Source organism: Mugil cephalus, chromosome 7 (assembly GCF_022458985.1).
Source record: "Mugil cephalus isolate CIBA_MC_2020 chromosome 7, CIBA_Mcephalus_1.1, whole genome shotgun sequence".
Taxonomy (NCBI): Eukaryota; Metazoa; Chordata; class Actinopteri; order Mugiliformes; family Mugilidae; genus Mugil; species Mugil cephalus.
In genome coordinates this window covers 19,929,326-19,949,105 of record NC_061776.1, presented here as the reverse complement: position 1 = coordinate 19,949,105, position 19,780 = coordinate 19,929,326, and the positions used below count along the sequence as shown (strand labels likewise).

The following is a 19,780-nucleotide window of genomic DNA, read 5'->3' as shown; positions in this document are numbered from 1 at the left end:
AAATGATGGAAGACATTTACCTTCTCAGTTAACCATTAACTCTTTTTTTTTTGTTGCATAGCCTTGCGCTTTAAAACGCACATACAAAGTCAAAGATGGTCTTTATATTTACTCTGTTCTCAGAGCCTCGCTGGGGGAGGGGGGGGCGACTCCCCGTGTTTCCACTGCTGTATGTCTTTGGGGTTGTGTAGCAACAACTGCAGGGTGACTGACTCTGCCATTCTTGCGGGATATCGGTCGGCTGCCAAGTCCCTCCTGATTTGGGTGTAATTAACCAGGCTGAGCCTTGTTTGTGCATGCGGACATGAATAGTAGCTTGTTATTTGAACATTAATGACTCGGCATGTGTGTGTGTGTGTGTGTGTGTGTGTGTGTGTGTTGCATGCAGACCACAGTTCACCTTGGAACAGCGCCTCAGCAGCTGTGTGTCCTCTGGTGCCGTGTTTATGTTTATATCAATACATCCTCCTGTGATCATATTTTATGACGCTTCCGCCTCGCGGTTTTGCAAGAGGAGACGTGTGATGTCTGCATCCAACAACACGTTTGCTAGCCCATCTTTCAAGTGTTACAATTGTCTTTTGTTCCCTTCCTCTTTTTGTGGAGAAGATGGTAAGACACTGATTTATTGGCAAAGAAATTTCAAAATAAATCTTCACGTTCGACTGCAAAAAAAAAGTAAAGAGAGTGACGGTCATATCTGAAGATAGTCTTTAATGGTTTGGCCTTGGTGTCTCTCCTTGCTAGGACAAAAGGTTACCTGCAAAATGAAGAAACAAGGAACAGTATACAGAGAACATGTTAAATCCATTTGCCATCCATTAAAAGTTGATTTATTCCAGTGCTACTACGTACATTATGCATCATGTGGCAGTGTACACAGAACAATGATTGGGTTACATTTTTTTTTTTTTTTTTCAGCTTCCGGGGTTTTTTCACTCTGGTATATTGTTCAGCAGAGGCATGTTCTGATGCCCGCTCTATGAGGAAAGCCTACTTCTCAGGATAATAAAAGACTCTGGGATGCATTGATCACTTTGACTCATCTACCATCATCAGAGTAACACCATGAATGTTCCTCACTTCACTACAAAATATAGTTTTGGTTCGTTTTCATTTTCTAGAGGAGAAAATCGGGTCGTTAAATATTGGAATGGTGTTTTGGCAGGTCTTCATTGTGGACAGGTTAAGGAGAAAAAAACATTTCAATAGAGTAGAAAACAACAGAACCTGGATTAAACCTCCCATCTGCAAGTGCGGTAATAAAAGTGATCTTTTAACTTGGCCAAATTTCAAACCCTTCACATCATATTGGATGCTATTTTACTAGTGCATACCTACAACATGCTGTGCATCAAACCTAGCTACCTTTACCGCCGCGGTTACACTTGTCCTGTTTAATTGGTGACATCTACAATGAGGTCATATTTACAGGACATCCACTCTTGCTGTTCACAAACCCCACCAGCCCCCCTCATCGTCAGGCCAAAACGGACGTGTCAGTAAATGAGCTATGGCTCTCATCTTACACCAGCACCGTCACTTCTCTCTGGGGAAGACGCTGCAGCATCTGTGATCCTTCCTGGTGAAACTGAATATTGCACACCGAGTGCAAAATGGAACATGACCTGGGTTTCCCTTGCTTCTTCCTTCCTTTCTTTTTTTTTTGAACCACTTAGAGGCCTTTGCTGCGGGCCATTTGGGAAGCCCCTTTGCGTGTTGGGGACTGATGTTCTTAACGATGACAGATGACTAACGCAAATCTTAACCTCAGATAATGAAGAGGTGGCAACCTCAGATAGGAAAAGGCAGGTGAGGTCGTAATCAAGGAGATCCTCTTCCATTAGCCTCCCTGACTCACTGGATGACGCTGATTGAAACGGAGACTGTAATGGCATGAAAGATCCCTTTATAATGTACTAACACAGTGGAGTGGAGCACTGTATGAGATGTGGCTAGAGGTGGGGGAAGTAAAGAGTCATGCTTCATCAACTCAAGTTGAAAGGAAAAAAGCTCGTATTCATGCTTGATTAAGATCCACTTGTAGCAAACGGAATATGTTCTTTCGAAGAAGTGCTCTCTGGTCAGCCCAAAGCCTGTGGGAGAATGGACTGTCTCTCAGGGTTTAACTTTCACCTAGCAGCTTGGAAACCTAGGAAATAATAAAGATGCTATTTTTTTTTGGTTAGCTTAAGGGCCAATAAAGATGATTTTCAGGACAAATATCCGTTTGGGATTGAGGTTACCTACCATTCTATCTACAGCATGCTAGCCCCCCAACACTTCCTGCTCTGTGCCTAATTCATGTGCTTTGGTAAAATCCTTAGTATGTCTTCAAATAATAATAAAAAAAAAACTTGGGATTCATTGCAGCCCTGGGAACCTCTGATATTTACTATATTCTCTATTTTTTCAGTTATAATTGTGTCATTTGGAAAGACAAAGATAATGCTCGAAGAATAGCTCAAATTTCTCCTTTCTTGCTGACAGTTACCTTAGTACAATTAAGTCTGCACAGTAAATATAAAGTTACTGCTAGCAACCAGGTAGCTCAGCTAGCTGGTCAGGAAGTAACAGTAAACACATAAACCCACAAACATTGTGTAACAAGTTAAGTAGTTAGCTTTGGAGCTGTTAGCATGTGAATTTCGGTAGCTTTGGGTAGCTAGCTGCTAGCTGTTAAGGTAACCAGATGCCGATAGTAAACTTTTAGAGGTGAGTTTTACATGTCTTCCAGCTAGGCAGCTAAACTAATGTAAAGCTAATTTCATATTTACAGTACAGACATGAGTGGTAACAATGTGGAAACACCCAGCAAGAAAGCACATAAGCACTACATATTTGATCAAAATGTCAAACTATTCCTTTACATTTGCAGATGGATCGAGTCACTGTCCTCTAACGTCAAAGTTTCTTCAGCACTTTTATTTGTAACTTTTCAGGATTCGTTCGTGATAGGGATTCTTCTTCACTTCATATTTTGAACAGGGAATGCAATTACACAATCACATTACTGCAACTCTTTAAGACCTCCAACTATAAAATCCCTAAGTGTTCTACTAGTTAAAAAAAAGAAGAATTTTAATAAAATTTAGTAAAAAAAAAAAAAATTAAATAACAAAGAAAGAAAAGCAAAAAACAAACTAAAGTAAAATCAAAATCATATAAATAATTCATCCATCCAAGGAAGATTGTGATCCATTTATGCACAGAACTGAGCAAAAGAGCTCTGTTAGTTTCTCAGTTTGACCAGTGATGTGAAGCTGCACACCAGCAGACCTCGAGCCATGTCATCATCCGAAGACTACAGGAAGCTCTAAACGGTGTTGGTGAGTAAGGTAGACTACTACATATTTCATTGTTGATTATTGTTGAGTGTGCAGCACTGAGCTAAATGTGAACTCGCTCTCTGACAAACACTCTCTCGGTCCGTCTTACTTTCACTTTCTCTGTGAACGTCCTCATTTCTCACTGTGTTAGTAGAAATGTGGGAAAAAAAAAAAAAGGTTTCAAAACATTTAGAGTTGCAATGTAATGGAGGCAATGTTATGCACTACATTAAGACATTTTCTTTAGATTTTTGGAGAGGAATGTATCTGAAAAAGGAATGCAATGCTGTATTCAGACTGTTAACATCGTAAAAAAGCTCTGAAATTAGTAATTAAATAACCCTCTACTATTTATACATTCAGGCACTGAAAAATCACATGTCAATATGTAACTAAAAAAGATAGTCGCTCTCATTTTTCCCTTGGTAAGAACAAGGAAGCTGATACCTTGAAGTTGGCAATTGTGTAATTTTTTCCTACCCAGTAGTAATGCCATGTGCATCCCCTTTGCTATTCTTATGTGTGACAGTTTCCCCTCCCCCTTAAGTGCATTTTCAAGCTCTGACCTGAAGTCAGAGCTTTTGTAGCATCTCCTACAGCTTTCACCCTAACCTATGGGAAAGAACCCATGACACTAGTCTTTTGAAAGGGAAATCCAATGGTTTGTCTCGCTCTCCTCACCGGACAAACAGATAGACGGACGGATGGGTGGACAAATGTCCTCCATGGCCTCGTAGGGCCAGCAGGTGAGCCAAGGCCCTAAGATCCACTGACCAGCTTCCCCCTCACCCCCCCTCGTGGTTAAGGACTCTCCGGTGTGATAGCCAGCTCTCACCCCAGCGACCCTGAACTCGTTTTTTTTTTTTTTTTTTTTTTTTTTTTTAACTATACAAGGGCTTTTACAAAAAAGCTAACTTGGACAGCCATACAATGGCTAAAACATAAACCATATCTCTACTTTATCTCGGTTTTCAGTCATTTTTTGTATTTTTTTTTCTCTTTTTCTTTTTTTGGATGCATTTGTGTTTTTTCTTGATTTAAGTCTTTGCCTTTCTCTGTTCTTTTCGAGTAGCTCTAATCCAGGTCTGTGCTGAGCGGCGGCTCAGTCACAGAGGAATTGGTTTTTGGATTTTTCATTGGTTGGGGGAGGAGGGAAATAGTGAATGAGTGGTGGGAGGGAGAGAATAAGGGCGACAATCAGGTCAGGGGTCAAGATATGAGTTGGTTATTAGTCCAGACGCGGACTCGCCAACCGATATAGGGACAGCTGTGGAGGGGACAGAACGAGATGAAGCATGGGTCTGGGGGATGACTACAGAGGGCTTGTCAAGGTTATCCGCTATCGGAGGAGGTGTGTGGTGCTGTGGATGGAGAGCGCCGCCTACGGGCGGTGGAAGTCCAGGATCGCTCGGAGCGCTCGGAGCGCTCGGAGGCTAGCGAAGCGGGCCGAAAGCGGTGAACAAAGCCGTCCAGGAAGTCCTGCTGCTGCTGGGTTATGGCTTGGGAGATGAGGCAGGGCAGCGCCTGCAGGCTGCCCGTCACCGAGTCCAGCTTGTCCTCCAATGTGCCGATGCGCTTGTCCAGCTCCTCACTGCGCTCCTGTAGCTCTGACACCAGGTCATACATCACATTCTGGGTCTAATGAACGAGAGAAAGTAAATGTATTTTGGAAGAAGTCAGAAGGAAAGGGGGGGGGGGACTCAGGAGGTAGGGGCAAGATAAAAACATTAAAAAGCTGATTTACAGCCTAATATCCACAAAGTGAATTGCAATAACGAAAATTAGCAGAAGACACAGTACGTATATGCTGCCAGGGACAAAACCTTTCACGTAATAGCTCATTGAAAATTTCATGAGCAGACAGTCTAATTCTTACTTACTCAGTATTAAGGGAAGGAAACAATGTCAAGACGCTGCATGGGAGGGAGCTGTATAGTTTCAGCAAGTCAGCACAGATTTTATCTTCCCATAGATTTAACAACCAGCTTCTTCAGTCCTTTTATAGCTACTGAGGCCTTTAATGCCTTAGGTATTCACTTGATACATCTCATTCTCATAAGGAAACGTGTCGACATTATTAGGGCACTTATTGTTCCGCAGTGGATGAAGTGGTGGCCAATGTTGCTGTACAGACTCTCTGCATTATAATCCATCCAACACTGAATTTAATTTGTTTGTTTATGAAATGGCTCTGATTGGTTGCAGGACGATTGCAGAGATATTTCTTCTCTGCGTTGGTTGAAACACAGCCTATAATAATAATAATAATAATCCTATAAAAGCCTATAATAATCCAAAAGGTGTGTGATACCAGACTCATAATCTGATGAGAATAAAGTCTGGCTACACCAGGCGAGTAATTTTAGAAAGCAAGTACGAGAGAAAAGCACCTATTTGTATTGTGACTATGTGATAACTAAATATTTATTTATTTATCCAGAATCCAAAGGGTTACTCCTCTATATGGCTTACAAAGAGGGCTGTTGAACTGCCGTAGGATGTACACAGATAGACCGGAGCGCAGTAAGGGCAAGTAAACACACATTAAAGGGATTGGCCTTAGATCCTTTTAAAATACACACTGGAGTGCAAATGCCAACCACATCAAATGAGGTTGCAGTCACGCACCTCCCTTTGAACCCCCTTTCTGCTCGGTTGGGTCAGCTGACGACTGCATACTGGGACAGAGGCTACCGAGGTGTTCGGCCCCTAACAGGCACATTCTGTTTACTAGTCACCAACGAAATGCCTGCAGCTGGAGAGGTGAGTCGCTCAGAGTCAAAAATAACTTTGAACAGTTAACAGCGACTGTGGCATTTGTCTTAATCGTTTTGTGCAGCGTTTTTTGTCGCTCTGAAGGTTGGAGGACTATCCAGAGTTTTTTTTTCTTCTTTTTTTTCTCTGTATCGGTTAAAACACCAGCACCATAATGAAATCTCAGCGGAGTGTTACCAGACTCATATTCTGATAAGGGCTTGTGACTCAGGAGCAGTTTTATCTAGTGAGGGACTTTCTTCTATTTAAGTAAATTACTTGTAATTCTGGGAAACATTAACACATTATATATGTTAGCAAACAGCCGCATTGTTACGCAATGAGCAGTAACACAGCAGCGACACTGGAAGAAAGTAAGGAGGCAAAGAGCCGCAGCCAAATGCTAATCCTCTGCGGGTTATCACTGCGAGAGACCCCCTTTTTTTATTGCGGCGCTGATTTATTGCGGAAATAAAAAATACTGACCAGAGACGCTTTAATACAACTAAATCCACTGCTGAGTGGATACAAATAGAATTTAGAAGACTTACCTTTGCCAGGTCCACCAAGGTGTTGGCCTGATCATTGAGTTTCCTCTGCTCCATCTTCACACTGCGCAGTCTGCGTGGGGGCAGAGGGAGGTGTGAACAGGAAAAAGAGGGACGGAGGAGGTGGACAAAAGGGAGCAAAAAGGAGGCGAGGAAGAAAGGAGGAAGGGGGGTATGGAAATAGAGGGGCGGATGGCGGTTTGCAGGTGTCGAGTATAGAGACAGGTTGTTTGGGGGACAGAGGCCAACAGAGAAGAAAGAAGGAGGAGGAACAACATATGTTATATCAGGAGTGTTCTCTCATTGATGAAATTGAAAACGAGAGAGAGAGACATGCATTGCAAAAATATGTTTTTTACATACCCATATATATATAGACATATACGCGGGAATATATATGTGTATATATAAATATACAAGCATTCCTGGTCTTGGTCAATACAATAGCAACCAAAACATGCAAAGTACAGAAGCATACTACACCCGTTTTGAAAAAGTAAAGACTGTGTTTGCCATTTTTTTATCAAATCTTTTTTTTTTGTTATAACAAGATTTCCTTTTCTCATAGCAGTGCGATGCTTTAAACAGCAGCGATTTTTACTTTGACGAAAAAATAATCTTGGTTCTGAGGGATGATCTTGTTACAACCCACAAAAAGGTAAACGATCTCTATGCAGTGCGGATAAGATGTATTCTTAGTGCGGCTAAACAATGCTTTTCATGTGGCAAGAATGCAATATGCTTCCATTCAAGAAAACCTCAAAACCTGTTTGAAATCAAAACATTCCCATCTCTTTCCACCCAAAAGTAAGACATTGAAAACGGAAAAAAATCGGCATGCCCTTAGTCAGACAGCTCAGTGATAGGACTCCATGTGTACACACTGGTCATTCAGTAAGCGTGCAGTGACTATGACTGAGTTTGTGCACAATGAGTTGAGCGTTTTCAGTGCTGGGTTTTGCGTGTGTCTGTGTGAGTGTGTGCGCGGATGCCACAGATAAAAGATGAAGCTCGCCAGAAATAAACCGTCTAATGACGCCGCCGAACATATGGCAAAATAGGCATTTTAAATAACTTGCGCAATGATACATCGGGCATGGTTTGTGATGCCTTCAACACTGTGCCTCCTTATCTCTAATCAAATGCATTATGGCACTGAAGAACTGGTAACGTTGAGGTGAATAATGTGTCATTGTTAGCGGTGGCGTCGCACAGCCATCATCTGAATGTGCGAGGGGAAGAATTTCCCTGTTCGGCAAATTATGAGACAGGATGACATTCAAGGGCATTTATTCATGTGCAAATCAGTATATCAGAGCAGAGTGAGACTGCTCGCTTACGGCTCTATCTCTGTGGGAAACCGTTTCAGCTCGTATGTGTCTGTTTGCTCGGGCTTTGTTATCCCTTATGGCTGTCAAAGCATAGGGGCTAAAAGCTGAAACTTATTAGCGCGGCACATTTTGAGCACAAATTATGTTAGACAAAACCCCAACGTAGATGTTGCGTCGTGCCTTCCTGTGTGCTACGTCACCAGTGTCATGTACCAGCTTTTATGTTTGATCTCATATTAAAAAAGGAAAAAGAAAAAAAGCACAAATCCATATTAAATCAACAGCAAACACTCCAACCTCATTAGGACATCGTGTGTATTTATGTCATCACAAAACCATCAGGGGTGCAGGATGAGATCAGCTGATGCAGGTTAATATAGCCCCCAGTGCAGCTATATTAATCATGGGCAACATCGTTCACTACATCGTTGATGATTATGAACGGCTGGCCAGGCCAACAAAGCTCCAAGCTCATTCTGCGCAAGATGCTTTTTCTTTCATACACTCTTTCCAGACAACCCTCCACTATTGACACTGGTGGCAAAATGTTGATGCGTTTTTTTTTTTTTTTTTTTTTTCCATTCAAGGGAGAATGGGAGGGAGAGGGAAGTAAATGGAACATCGAATAAAGAAAAACCAAAAACAAATCAGCATTCAGCTCTTTTTTTTTTTTTGGTAACAAATGCTTTTTTTTCATGCATGTCAAACGCAGACATGGTGAGAGGAGGAGGAGGAGGAGGAGGAGGAGGATGTTGAGGAAACAGTAGGAGGAGGATACATAGAAGACTCAACTTACTTCTGAGCTCTGCAGTGATAGAGCAAAACAAAGACAGAACACAGTACAAAGTTTTAACCCCACAACATTCACGAAACGAGTGAAACCATTACACTTCTCACTGTAAGCACGGGGTAAAAGAGGGGTCGGAGGAGGGGGAGGGGTACGGGGGGAGGGAAATAGGAAGGACCATTACACTAGATTGCAGTGTGTGTGCGTAAGTGTGTGTGTGTGACTGTGAGAATTCACATGTGTGTCAGCATAACAATAAAAGGGAGGCGATGCTACCAAATATACACAGCTAACACTCTCAGATTATTCAGGTTATCAATAGCATGGACTCAAAGTCTTGTTGTTTTTGTTTTTTTGGGCATGCTGACAGATTCCCCTTGGCATTTGGTGGTGAACGACAAGTCGCATTTAGGTTAGAGCACACAGAGCAAATGCAGTGCAGGACTTACTGGTGAATGGCTTGGAGAAACTTGCGCTGGTGTTTCCGCACCTTGGCGTGATCTATCTTCTTGACCAACTTGGTGTGTTTATAAATGAGCCATGTTTCCCTGAGTACATTGGCAGCTGTGTTCTTTACCTGCGAAACAAGGTCGAGAAAAGTGTTTGAGGTGCAGTCACCGTTAAATGAAGCCAACTGGGACGTTGAAATGGCCACTTGAGGCATCAAATAGTTTGAATCCTTGTGTAAAAAAAAAAAAAAAAACAGTTTTGGGACTCCCCATTCTTGAAAACAGTGCAGGGGTGAATTACTTTTAACTTGTATATAGGTCAGGGGCACTTTGAGTGACAGGTTGCTAGCCATATGCCTCAGCGCCACTCATGTTCTGTATCCATTTCTGACTTAACTAGGAGCTATAGGCAGAACCAGACAACGCCTAGATGACAAAGGCCTGCGCCCCCCACAGTGAGCTTTAAAATCACTGCGGAAAATAAAGTATATGGGTGATTTCCACTTTTAATGTACAGTTTATTATTGTTTTAAGGCTAAAAACAAAGAAAGATGCATGCAGATCAGAGGTAATAGTCAAACACAGATAAATTAAACTAAATTAAAAGAAGCAATAAAAACTAATAATAAGAGATAAAAGTGTCCTCCTACGCAGAGGGGCGTAAAAAGCACATCCGAAGTAGTAGCAAAGACTCAGCACTTTTGATACAGAGAGGAAGTTTACAAGGTCATGATACAAGATTAGAATCAGCAAAACATTTGCACCGGAGCTATAATGAGGACATTCTGCAAAGCAGTAACTTGGAAATTTTTCTAACTTTAAAAAAAGGCAAAAATTGAAATGGGCACATTTTACATCTGGATAGCTCTTAGATGTTCGGTAGGCCTCTGAACTTGGACCTGAAGCATATAGTACCCACCTGCCTACTGGTCTAGTTTTACGTTCAAAACCCAAATTGGGGCATTTAAATTACAAGTCTGTTAAAGAGCAAGACATGGGTTTACCATCAAAAACAATTGGGCACCCTTGCAGAACAAAACACGGTAACAAATGACTCACTCGTTTGCAGAGTTGTGTGTCCATCATGAAGTTGTGGACATGCTTCTCAGCCTTGGTCAGCTCCAGCTTCCTGGCCACCACTGCAACCACCAGTGCAGTGCAACCAGCTCCCTGTCACACAGAGACACAGTCGAACACACAGGAACCTTTCAAGGTGCAACTTCTTCACTGTGTTAATAACAGTAACAATAATAAATGAGAATCTGTGACAAGAAAATAAAGTAGCAAAGGAATATTTTTCTGCTAAGTTACAAGCATCTGATTTCACTTCAATTTTCTGGTTTGACTGGATGAGTTCTGTCATTAGTGCAGTCAGAATTGAATTTTAGTTCTTTGGGAAGAGTCCTTTATTTTCAACTGGGAGGAGGCAAGAGGAACCTACCATGATCCCTGTAAGCAGACACACGCCTTTCCCACAGTACGTGTGTGGTACCATGTCCCCGTAGCCAATAGAGAGGAAGGTAATCGAGATGAGCCACATGGCTCCCAGGAAGTTACTGGTCACTTCCTGTTTGTCATGATACCTGAGGCAACGAAGATAAGCACAAGTGGGAGAAGAACAGTCAGAAACACTGGACGCAGCTCCCTGAACGTGAGCATGCTGAAGAGCGGCATGGTGCTGCGTGAACCAAACAGGGGTGGTGGGTGGAAGAGGTGGAGGTGGTGAGGACTGAGGAGTAAGAGAGAGGAAATCATGATACAGGGTGAGACACCTGTTTTCTAGTCTGAAAAATGTGTCGGGTACACTGAGTACATCGGCTAAAGAAACCAGATCTAGGTTTTGGTTTGAGTCACTTCTACGGGAGGTTTCTACATTTAATGGAGAAACGTGTCTTAATGGGCGGGAGACGTAAACTGACATGAAGGTGGAAAAAAAAGCAAATGGTAGAATTTGGCGGATTAATTTCTAAAATGTGTGTTTCGCGTTTGCCGCCAATGTATAAATGAATCATTCGGTGAGATGAATGATTTGATGGGGCGTTTAAAAAATGAATCCGAGGCCGAATCACTTACTCTTGTCGTACATTAAAAATTACAGTTTTACAAAAATGCTTTTAAAGGACAGAGAGACATGTTACTGGAGGTGAATGGATAGTGTACCGCGGGTCGAACTTATTTTGATTGTGACAGCCCAACAAATGGAAGAACACCAGTGCATCCAATTAATGCATACACCGCTGCATTAAATCAAAGCAAACAGTTGCTCAGTGGCCACGGTTTTTTCGAAAATCTTTCTTCACAGATTTTACACCTGCCCCAAGAAATGGTTTGGCAATGCAAGTCATCACTTCAAACATGTTGTTTGCTGAAAATAGCTGACAGCCATGCTTGAATTGTCAGTCCAGAGGCCCACAGTGCATATGCAAAGATAGTCGTATTAAAAACATAAAAACAAGAAAACAAAACAACATATATATTAAGTACAAAGCCGGATTGAGGATGACATTCCCATACCTTTTGTGGCAAGACAAAAGTCCATCAGAGGCAAATCTGCCCCATCCACCCACCCTCATTCAATTCGCCTGATTAATCCCAATGGGCTGTCTAGGAAGAGATCAGATAAGATTTCATTTTCGAGTTAAAATTAAATATTCATTAAGCACTTGAGACAACATCTCACTAACATCCTTATAACAAGACAATGTCGACTGAGTTTAATTTCTTAGGATTTTGTTAAGGCTTTTCCAGAGGGGGCTCTGCCTGTGCCAATCATGAATTTCCAATGAGTTTGAACTATCCAGCAGTGACCCAGCGTGAGGACTCAAAATGACCGCAGCAATCACATCTAATTAGTGCACAAGTACAGATGGGAACACTTGGGGCCAGTCCATGAATTTCTGAAGTTTTCCTTTCCAGCAGAGTGTTGGTTTTATAAATATGCCTTCTCCTCCTTCTCCTCCAAGACAGTCCATTGTTATCAAATATCATAAATGAACTAATCATGCCTTCTGCAGTTCTTAAAACTCCCACGCTCTGGGTGTCTATTCATGCTCAAAGATCGGGGGGAGGCAGGGGGAGGGGGAGGGGGGTGTAGCTGTGAGCATTTTTGTCCCACAGAACGTCAAAAAAGTGAGTGGTCTGTGGGATTCAAGCTTTTTCAATGACATGCAGAGAAGCAGTCTGTACAATACCATGCAGGAATAAGAAAAGATGTCTGCATCCTGCATGCTTCAAAAGCCAGTATATTGAGAGCAGGGACGCGGTGGGAAAAAAACCTATAGGGTCCATTTGGAGATGAAAATCACCTCTGACAAATTCTGCGGCGTTACCAGGTGGAGGGGGATTGTACTTCTTCTCGGACAGGCTTTCATTTGCAAACAGTGGGGTGAGGATTAGATGGGGAACAAAGGAGGAGGCTCATTGAATTTGACACCCCTGTCTCTTTTACCTGCATCCCAACACTTCACCAGCTGCCCTTTGATAGCTGCCAGGGGCCTAAACTTGATCAGCTGGATAAATATTGTAATTACAAATGACTAGTATGTTAATTTCATTCATCTTGTCATCAGGGCGTGCAGAGAGTGAGTCATGTCTTCAAAGCAGGCAGAAGTGTGCTACACCTTTCAGCACAGTGAACAATGTATTACAGTGTAATACAGTGGCTTTCTCTCTGTTGTAAATATGACCCATAAATAGGCCTGACAAGTGCAGAATGCGTCTTTTGCTATCAGTTGTTTCTAATGGGGATGTGGCTGTAAGTTTTTTTTTTTTTTTTTTTTTTTTTAATGCTACTTCAGTTATTCTCTGCCCTGGAAAAGAGCAGAAGACGGCAATACGGGAACAGAGACAGAGGCTGAATGGGGAGCTAATCAATAGCATTTTAAAGCTCTCAATATACTGTGTCAAGTTTTGGAATAGCATGGAGAAGAGCTGGCACCACTTTCAACCTATTCCAGGACAAGAGGTATATAATGTCAAGAGCAGATCGTTTTATTCCCCACTGTTAAATTCTTCCTGACAGACACTCACAGTGAACACTTTATCCTTGGATCAATTACTCAAAATGTTTCAGTTATTTATCCGGTGCGAATACCGTAATTAACTTCTCTGAAAGGAGGAGCTGAACTCTGCAGTGGGCTGGAGGAGAGAGTAAAGTGTGCAAGGAACAAAAGGCAGATAAGGTAACATCCCGGTCCCTCAACTAAACAGAGCAACAACAACGAGGATAAGAAACAATTAACAATGGCTCCATCAGTCAGTTCAAATTATCAGCAACGTATCAAATAGTCTCGTCAGCCCTTCCCTCGACACGTGGATGTTTTCTGTTTATGTGCGACTAATGAACAGTTCCCAGCCGTTTCATTTTGAAGCTGCCACCGTCTGTAGATGTGCTCATGATACATGTGATGAGGGAAATCCAGCGATCAAAGCAGACGGCACTTCCTCTAAACAACCACAGGAGTAACGACGGGTGAAATGTGAATGAGCCATACGTTCCGTTTAGTCAACATGCACACACACACATGCACACACACCTCATTAGGGATATTCAGCATGTTAGACCAAACCCCCTGCTTTAAACAATATTTTCCACACTGGAACAAAACTAAACGCAATGCTATGAGTGCAACGTAACTAACTTCAGTTTCAATGCTTTCCGATGAAGCCTGATTCTACACTCACATTTCTATGTTCCTGCGCTGGTCAGCTACCGCAGCAAATCAAGGGACTTCCTCCAAGCTCCTGTTCAACATGCTCCAGCTATCGCGTGCATACTCTGCATCCCTGATTCTTCCCGCATTTTCATTTCACGGCAACAAAACCAAATTAGGGAGATGCTCCGACGAGCACTAGCCTTATTAGGGAAATGAATCTGAGTACTGACTGACACTACTTGGGGACAAATATGCTGGGATGCTCCTCGGGGAGTGTGTTAGTTGCAGTAAACACGAGCAGATTAAACTCAAAGTAATGACGACCTAATTGAAAAAACTGCAACCCCAACCGTGTTTTTTTTTATTTTTTTTGCAGCACAGCCAATATGCATAGCAAGCAAGCACGCAAGCAGCACACTCCAAGACCGGACTGTAGAGTATGTAATTTTATCCTGTGTATTTGTTTTTTAAAAAATAAATCAATTAATAAGTCAATAGTATTTTTGATCAAAATACTATCAGTATGTTTTAATGAAATAACTTCATAGAGAACGATCTGGGATCACACCAGCGTTACCTTAAAGATTCTTTTTTTTTTTTTTTCAGACAAGTCATTACAAACTAATCTCACCTAAACTGTTAGATGGATTCTATCAAAACTGTACATGGTCAAAAGACATGGTCCCCAGAGGATGAATCAAATTCTGGTGAACACCTGACTTATCCAGCAGCACCATGAGATTCTTCTCACATCCATGATCCCTCTGCTCAGGTAACTGTCACATGGCACCATGATGGTGTCAAAGGATTCATTGTTTTAGTCTTGGTGTAACTACTGTATTTCATGATTGTATATTTTGGTTATTGTATATTAGCCAGTGTTTGTTTGCTAACAAGCCAAAGCAAGGCAGTGAACATGGTGGCTCGCTCAGAAAGTAAAACATTTTTACTCTAAAAGTAAAAATGGATGCGCGCATACGCACAGCAACTCGGCGCCCTCTTCATTTTGACACACGAGTGCACTCTAGTCCTGCAGTGTGTACAGTGGAGGAGCTCACATACAGGATGAGGAAGAGACGGCACATAATTAAACCATAAACAAATCAAACATGCAGAACAGGAAATAGTGTCTGCGGCCATCTGCATCTCTTGGCCGTGTGCCCGAGTCCAACTCTGTTCAATGAATTCTTAAACACACTTGAGCAGTCAAGGGGCTCAAGGTCGTAGTGACCCTTCATCTGAAAATCAAACACGGAGGAGTGGCGGTGTCACAAGGTTGTGTAATTGTACTTAGGCCAATTAACATAAAACATAAGAGTGAATGGATCCTTGCAGTGTTGCAGAAACGGGATGTCAGCGTTAGATTTAGATTTAGCCTGTTATCCATCCTGCAGCCATGTAGCAGGGAGCAAAACAAAATGATTTTGTTACACAACTGTCAATGTGATTGCACTTTAACAACAACCAACACCCGCTAATTTGAAGTGTTTACACCCCAGGGCTTTGTTGAAGAAAAGGTCGAGTGGCACAAAATCTCATCCATAGTTTTAAAGGAGCCATAAGAAAACTTCCAAACAGTGTGACACAGTGGTAAAGCCACTGAGATTATACTACTGCTGCTGAGAAGTAGTAGTAATCTACTGAGGAGTAAAAGATGTGAGCAAACATCCTATCAGTGTGCCCTTGAAAACTTTCATATTTAATCTGAGAACTTCACCCATTTTTTATTTTATTTTTTTTAATGGAGTCAGGCCCATCTCTGAGCTGCTGTGACTCTCCTTCTTAATCTACAAAGCCGCCAGGCAGGAAGTTCTATACACGAGGCTCCTAATCTTAATGTTTCAGTGCTGGAGTGTGTGCTAATGTCCAGGGTTATCAGCTAGAGAGTATCCCATTACAGATGATTTATTGAATTAGTCTGGAAAAGAATCAGCGGTACGTTTCCAGCCCCAGCGTCACAGTGCTGCCATTCTCAGCTGACAGGTACAGTGGACATGCTGGAGCTGAAAACAAATTAAAAATCCCCATAGTCCCTGTATAATTTAAAAAAAAAAAAAACATATCCCGGAATTAATAAGATGAGGGGGACACACACAGAACCGGCACAGAAACGTTGAAACACCACCACTCCAACCTCCACTGCTAATCCAGCACACACAAGCATTTTCCTTCATGTCCATGTTCTTCTCAGGGCACTCAGCTCTCTGCCTGAGTCTGGCTTTAAGGAAGCACCATCTGCCTCTCCTGCCTCTGCCCACTGTCGCACCGACCGAGTACTGCATCTCCCTAACATTTGAATGTTTTTCAGTTTTAATTCCTCCGCATCAGGTGGTTATTTAATTTGTCGTTCTTTGTTCTCTCCAGTCTGCAGCTGCGAGGGCTGCATGGTGCGTATCCGAGGAAGCATCGTCTCTGAACGATATGCTATTTTCACTCGCGAGTGAATGAAACACAGGCCCTGCTAGTTTGTCTCTCGCAACACATCTAACAAACAACCCCGCAGAAGTAAATGATACTAACAGTGACTTTAGCTCAGTCAGTGCTGCGCCTACAGAGTGGCCGCTGCTTAAAACACACGGTGAGATCAAGTCATGAAACCCAGACAATCTATCTGTCCTTTACCAATAAGACACTTGAGTGTGACTAGGATACTACAAATGGCGTATAAAATTGAAACTGTGAGCTTTGCGGTTTGGTCTTAGCATCACATTAGTTTTTATTAGTAAAAAGTGTGTGTATGTTTTCCACTTTCTCTCAAATTTGTCAAATTTGTGGACATGACCCTGGTGAAGGCCACCAGCAGAAGCTCATTGGTCTGTATAAATACTGAAAATTCTGAAATTCTCTGCATTACATTATGAATACGCATGCAACCGAAATAAAACAGACGTCGGCACCGTCAGATCTGCGTCCGTCCGGTCAGTTAATCTGTAAAGTCGTAAAATCTTCCTGAATATTTTATGCAGGCCTGTGGCTGGTGTGAGAAAGTTCAAGTTGCACCGGCGCTTGTTTCTCTTGTTAGACATTCGGACAGCCTGTTCTTGGCTTGGCTGTCTCTGTCTCGTGGCTAAGCGGTGACACAGTCTGGATGTCAGAGCTTCGGTGTAGGTGTATCTGACTAGTAACTCAAGCCTGATAATCTGGCGCTACGCTGCGAGGGAAAGTCAGCTAAACTTTCCCGAGAGCGCGTCTCTAACGCGGCCTACAGGGCCCTCTCTGGAGAAAGCAGGGTGGAAACAGCGGCCCCGCGTCGCCTCGAAACAGAGCGTTTTGTTTCAGAGTTAGAAGAGGAGAGGGAGGGAATTAGATTGCTGTTAAAGAGAAAAAAGAGCGAGAAACCAGGGAGGCAGGCAAGGCATGCATGCAAGTGTGTAACTGAGTTCGGGCTGGATTAGGCCTGCTTGTTATGGATCAGGAAAGGCAGAGGGATAGGGAATCAGTAGTGGAGAGAGATGAGGAGAAACTGCAAAGCATGCCACGTTAGATGGGTACAGTAGGAAATCTGAAAAGAATCAGTCAGGAGTAAGAGAGAGAGGGAAGGAGCTTTTTGGTAGTGAGGGGGAAGCCAAAAGAGCTTAGTTAAGGAGCTTAGTCGAGGTAGGTTAGCTCTGCAGATGGGCTGTATCATGAATGAAGGGAAAGGGGCCAGTGACCAGTGTTAAATCCATCTACTGTAACATTAGCATTTCTCCCACCTCAGACTTCCCTCCACCCCTCCATCCCTCTCTGTCCCCATGGTTGCATGTCTTTCATTCCCCCCATCTAGGCGTCTTCCAGGTAGACTCCGTGCTCGTCCAATCTCACGCCGTACGGCCCTTTGATGTGCTCAGGTCTATGTGACAGGGTATCGGCGCATTTTTAACAGAAGATACAAGTCACAAACAGCACTTTGGGAAACAAGCGCCTCTTTTTTTCTTTTTTTTTGTTACCACTTTTCTTTCACTTGAAATGATGGGATCGGACCGTAAACATAAAAACTCGCATGCTGTTTCAATGTTTACTAAAAGAGGGGAGGAAGGGGAATGGAATTAGTTTTTATGGACGCAAACAAAAACCAAAAAAAAAGAAAGAAAAAAAAACGGAGACAGTGCATTTGGCACAGAACAACTTCCTGTTTCAAAGGTGTCTCCACTTAAGTGTGTAGCAATTAAAAGCAATGCCCTGATTTACCTTCCTAATTTTGAATTATGTCACACTGCTCGTATGCATCTCAATCGGAATGACGCTGTTCTAGATAGTATGACACACACCAGACCAAAATGACCTCAACTAGTACACGAGATGACTTGACATCAGTTCCCCCCCTTGGATGATCGGCCCTTCTCTTGGGAACAGAAGACAAGTTGTCTTAATCTTTAGAGAAAAATCGTTTGGGGAGAAGCAACAAAAGTCTGTGGAAAACCATTACAACTCAGTTCAATTAATTTCGTGAAGGGAGACATATAATGAGATGGTAATGTGTGAACACAAAGAACAGAAAGGCTTTTGCTCCTCAAAAATCTTTGGAGTCACGGCTAAAAAGACATTTTGTGCAATATGGATCTATAACAATTACATAAGGAGAGAGGGAGAGAAAAAATGAGACAAATTGCCCTCTGGCAGACTTGTGAAGGTGACTTGAAGGACTTGTTCCATTTTATCTCAAATTTCCTTCACTTCCTCCTCCTCCTCCTCCTCTCCCAGCTCCTACAGGCCTAGCGCACAACAGTTAGCAAAGAGACGCTTGCTTCAAAGTGCTGCCGTTGGTCTCTGCTGTGCTCCTACAGCCACTAAAACCAGTTGTCTTAGCAGAGGAATGGTGCCACTGTCACGCCAACTAGATGGCCTACCACATTCTCCTTTAGCCTACAGAGTTTGATAAGAATCATTGGTTAATTTGTTTCAGAGGGGCTGTCCCTCCCCCCCCACCCTCCCAGCCACCACCCTCCACCCTCCAACCCCACCCAGGGCAGCAGTGGCGCCAGCTCGGTGAAAAAAAATGAGGTTTTTCCACGGCTAGAGAACGAGGACTCACATGGTATCCCTATGGAGCAGCATAGTGGGGAAATAGAAAGTACAACAAAACATTATACAAGCACACACACACGTGCAAGCGCGCACTCACACTCACACGCCTATGTGCATGCTCGCACCCTTCTTCAATGTTAACACATGTAGACATACGCACTCACATCTGCCCACACAGTTATGTCATTCTAAAATACCGAAGAACTGACAGCATGCACTGCTCTTGGAAAGTGAGCGTCGCAAAATGTGTAAACCAATCAACAGAGGCTGTGTCTGTTATTCTCACCAGATCATGTGTTCAGATCCAGATTCTCAAACTAGCCTCTTCTGTAGTGTAAACCCACTAAAAACTTTACATGTCTATCTCTAAAACGTAATTCTAGAGACTGAACAATTGACTTGTAATGTCAGTTTATTGCCAATTTGGACCATGCCCTGGATAAATGTAAGACTGGGAATAAGAAATAAGTGAAGTAGTGTGCAGCCATGGCCATGAGTTTGATACAGACTTTATCAAGAGTGCTCAACTCTCCATTGTGCTCTTAAGTTGAGGGTGAACTCTCGTCAAACCTCACTGTCCTGGCTCAGTGTTCAAGAGGAGCTGCAAAGTTCAGCTTATTGGGTCTCGTCTATGAGGTTTAAATCCAGCAGCCAACAGTTGGAGGAAATGAGGGTCTCGGGGGAGGGGGGGGGTCCCTGGGTCAGGTGTGCGAGGGGAAGTGGTTAGTGACGGGTTAACGGGGGGCTGTTAAGAGGTAGGGTACGGGGAGGAAGGGTTGCTTAGTAAAAGCAGGCGAGATGAGCTGCAGAAGGAAACTAAGCGCCTGTAGTCAGGGCCACACTGAAAGCGTGAAAGTAAAGCCTCCGTTTGAGCTGATGCTTTTACGATGTGCGTACAGTAGCATATTCGGTCTGACAAG

The 19,780-nt window shown here is 42.9% G+C and overlaps 1 protein-coding gene across 3 annotated transcripts in view; it reads right to left on the bottom strand.

The window, feature by feature from the left end:
• Positions 1-694: 694 nt before the first annotated feature.
• kcnn1a (potassium intermediate/small conductance calcium-activated channel, subfamily N, member 1a) overlaps positions 695-19,780 on the bottom strand; it is a 46,150-nt gene continuing 27,064 nt past the window's right edge. Inside the window, exons 5-11 of one of the 3 annotated variants that reach the window (XM_047589688.1) lie at positions 18,868-18,876; positions 10,640-10,781; positions 10,258-10,368; positions 9,199-9,326; positions 8,759-8,767; positions 6,635-6,704; positions 695-4,967 (exon numbers count right to left, since the gene is read on the bottom strand). In XM_047589688.1, coding sequence (XP_047445644.1) covers positions 4,662-4,967; positions 6,635-6,704; positions 8,759-8,767; positions 9,199-9,326; positions 10,258-10,368; positions 10,640-10,781; positions 18,868-18,876 — 775 coding nt within the window. In that variant the 3' untranslated portion in view covers positions 695-4,661. The remainder of the gene's footprint in view (positions 4,968-6,634; positions 6,705-8,758; positions 8,768-9,198; positions 9,327-10,257; positions 10,369-10,639; positions 10,782-18,867; positions 18,877-19,780) is intronic. The other 2 variants (XM_047589689.1, XM_047589690.1) reach the window with 2 other exon arrangements.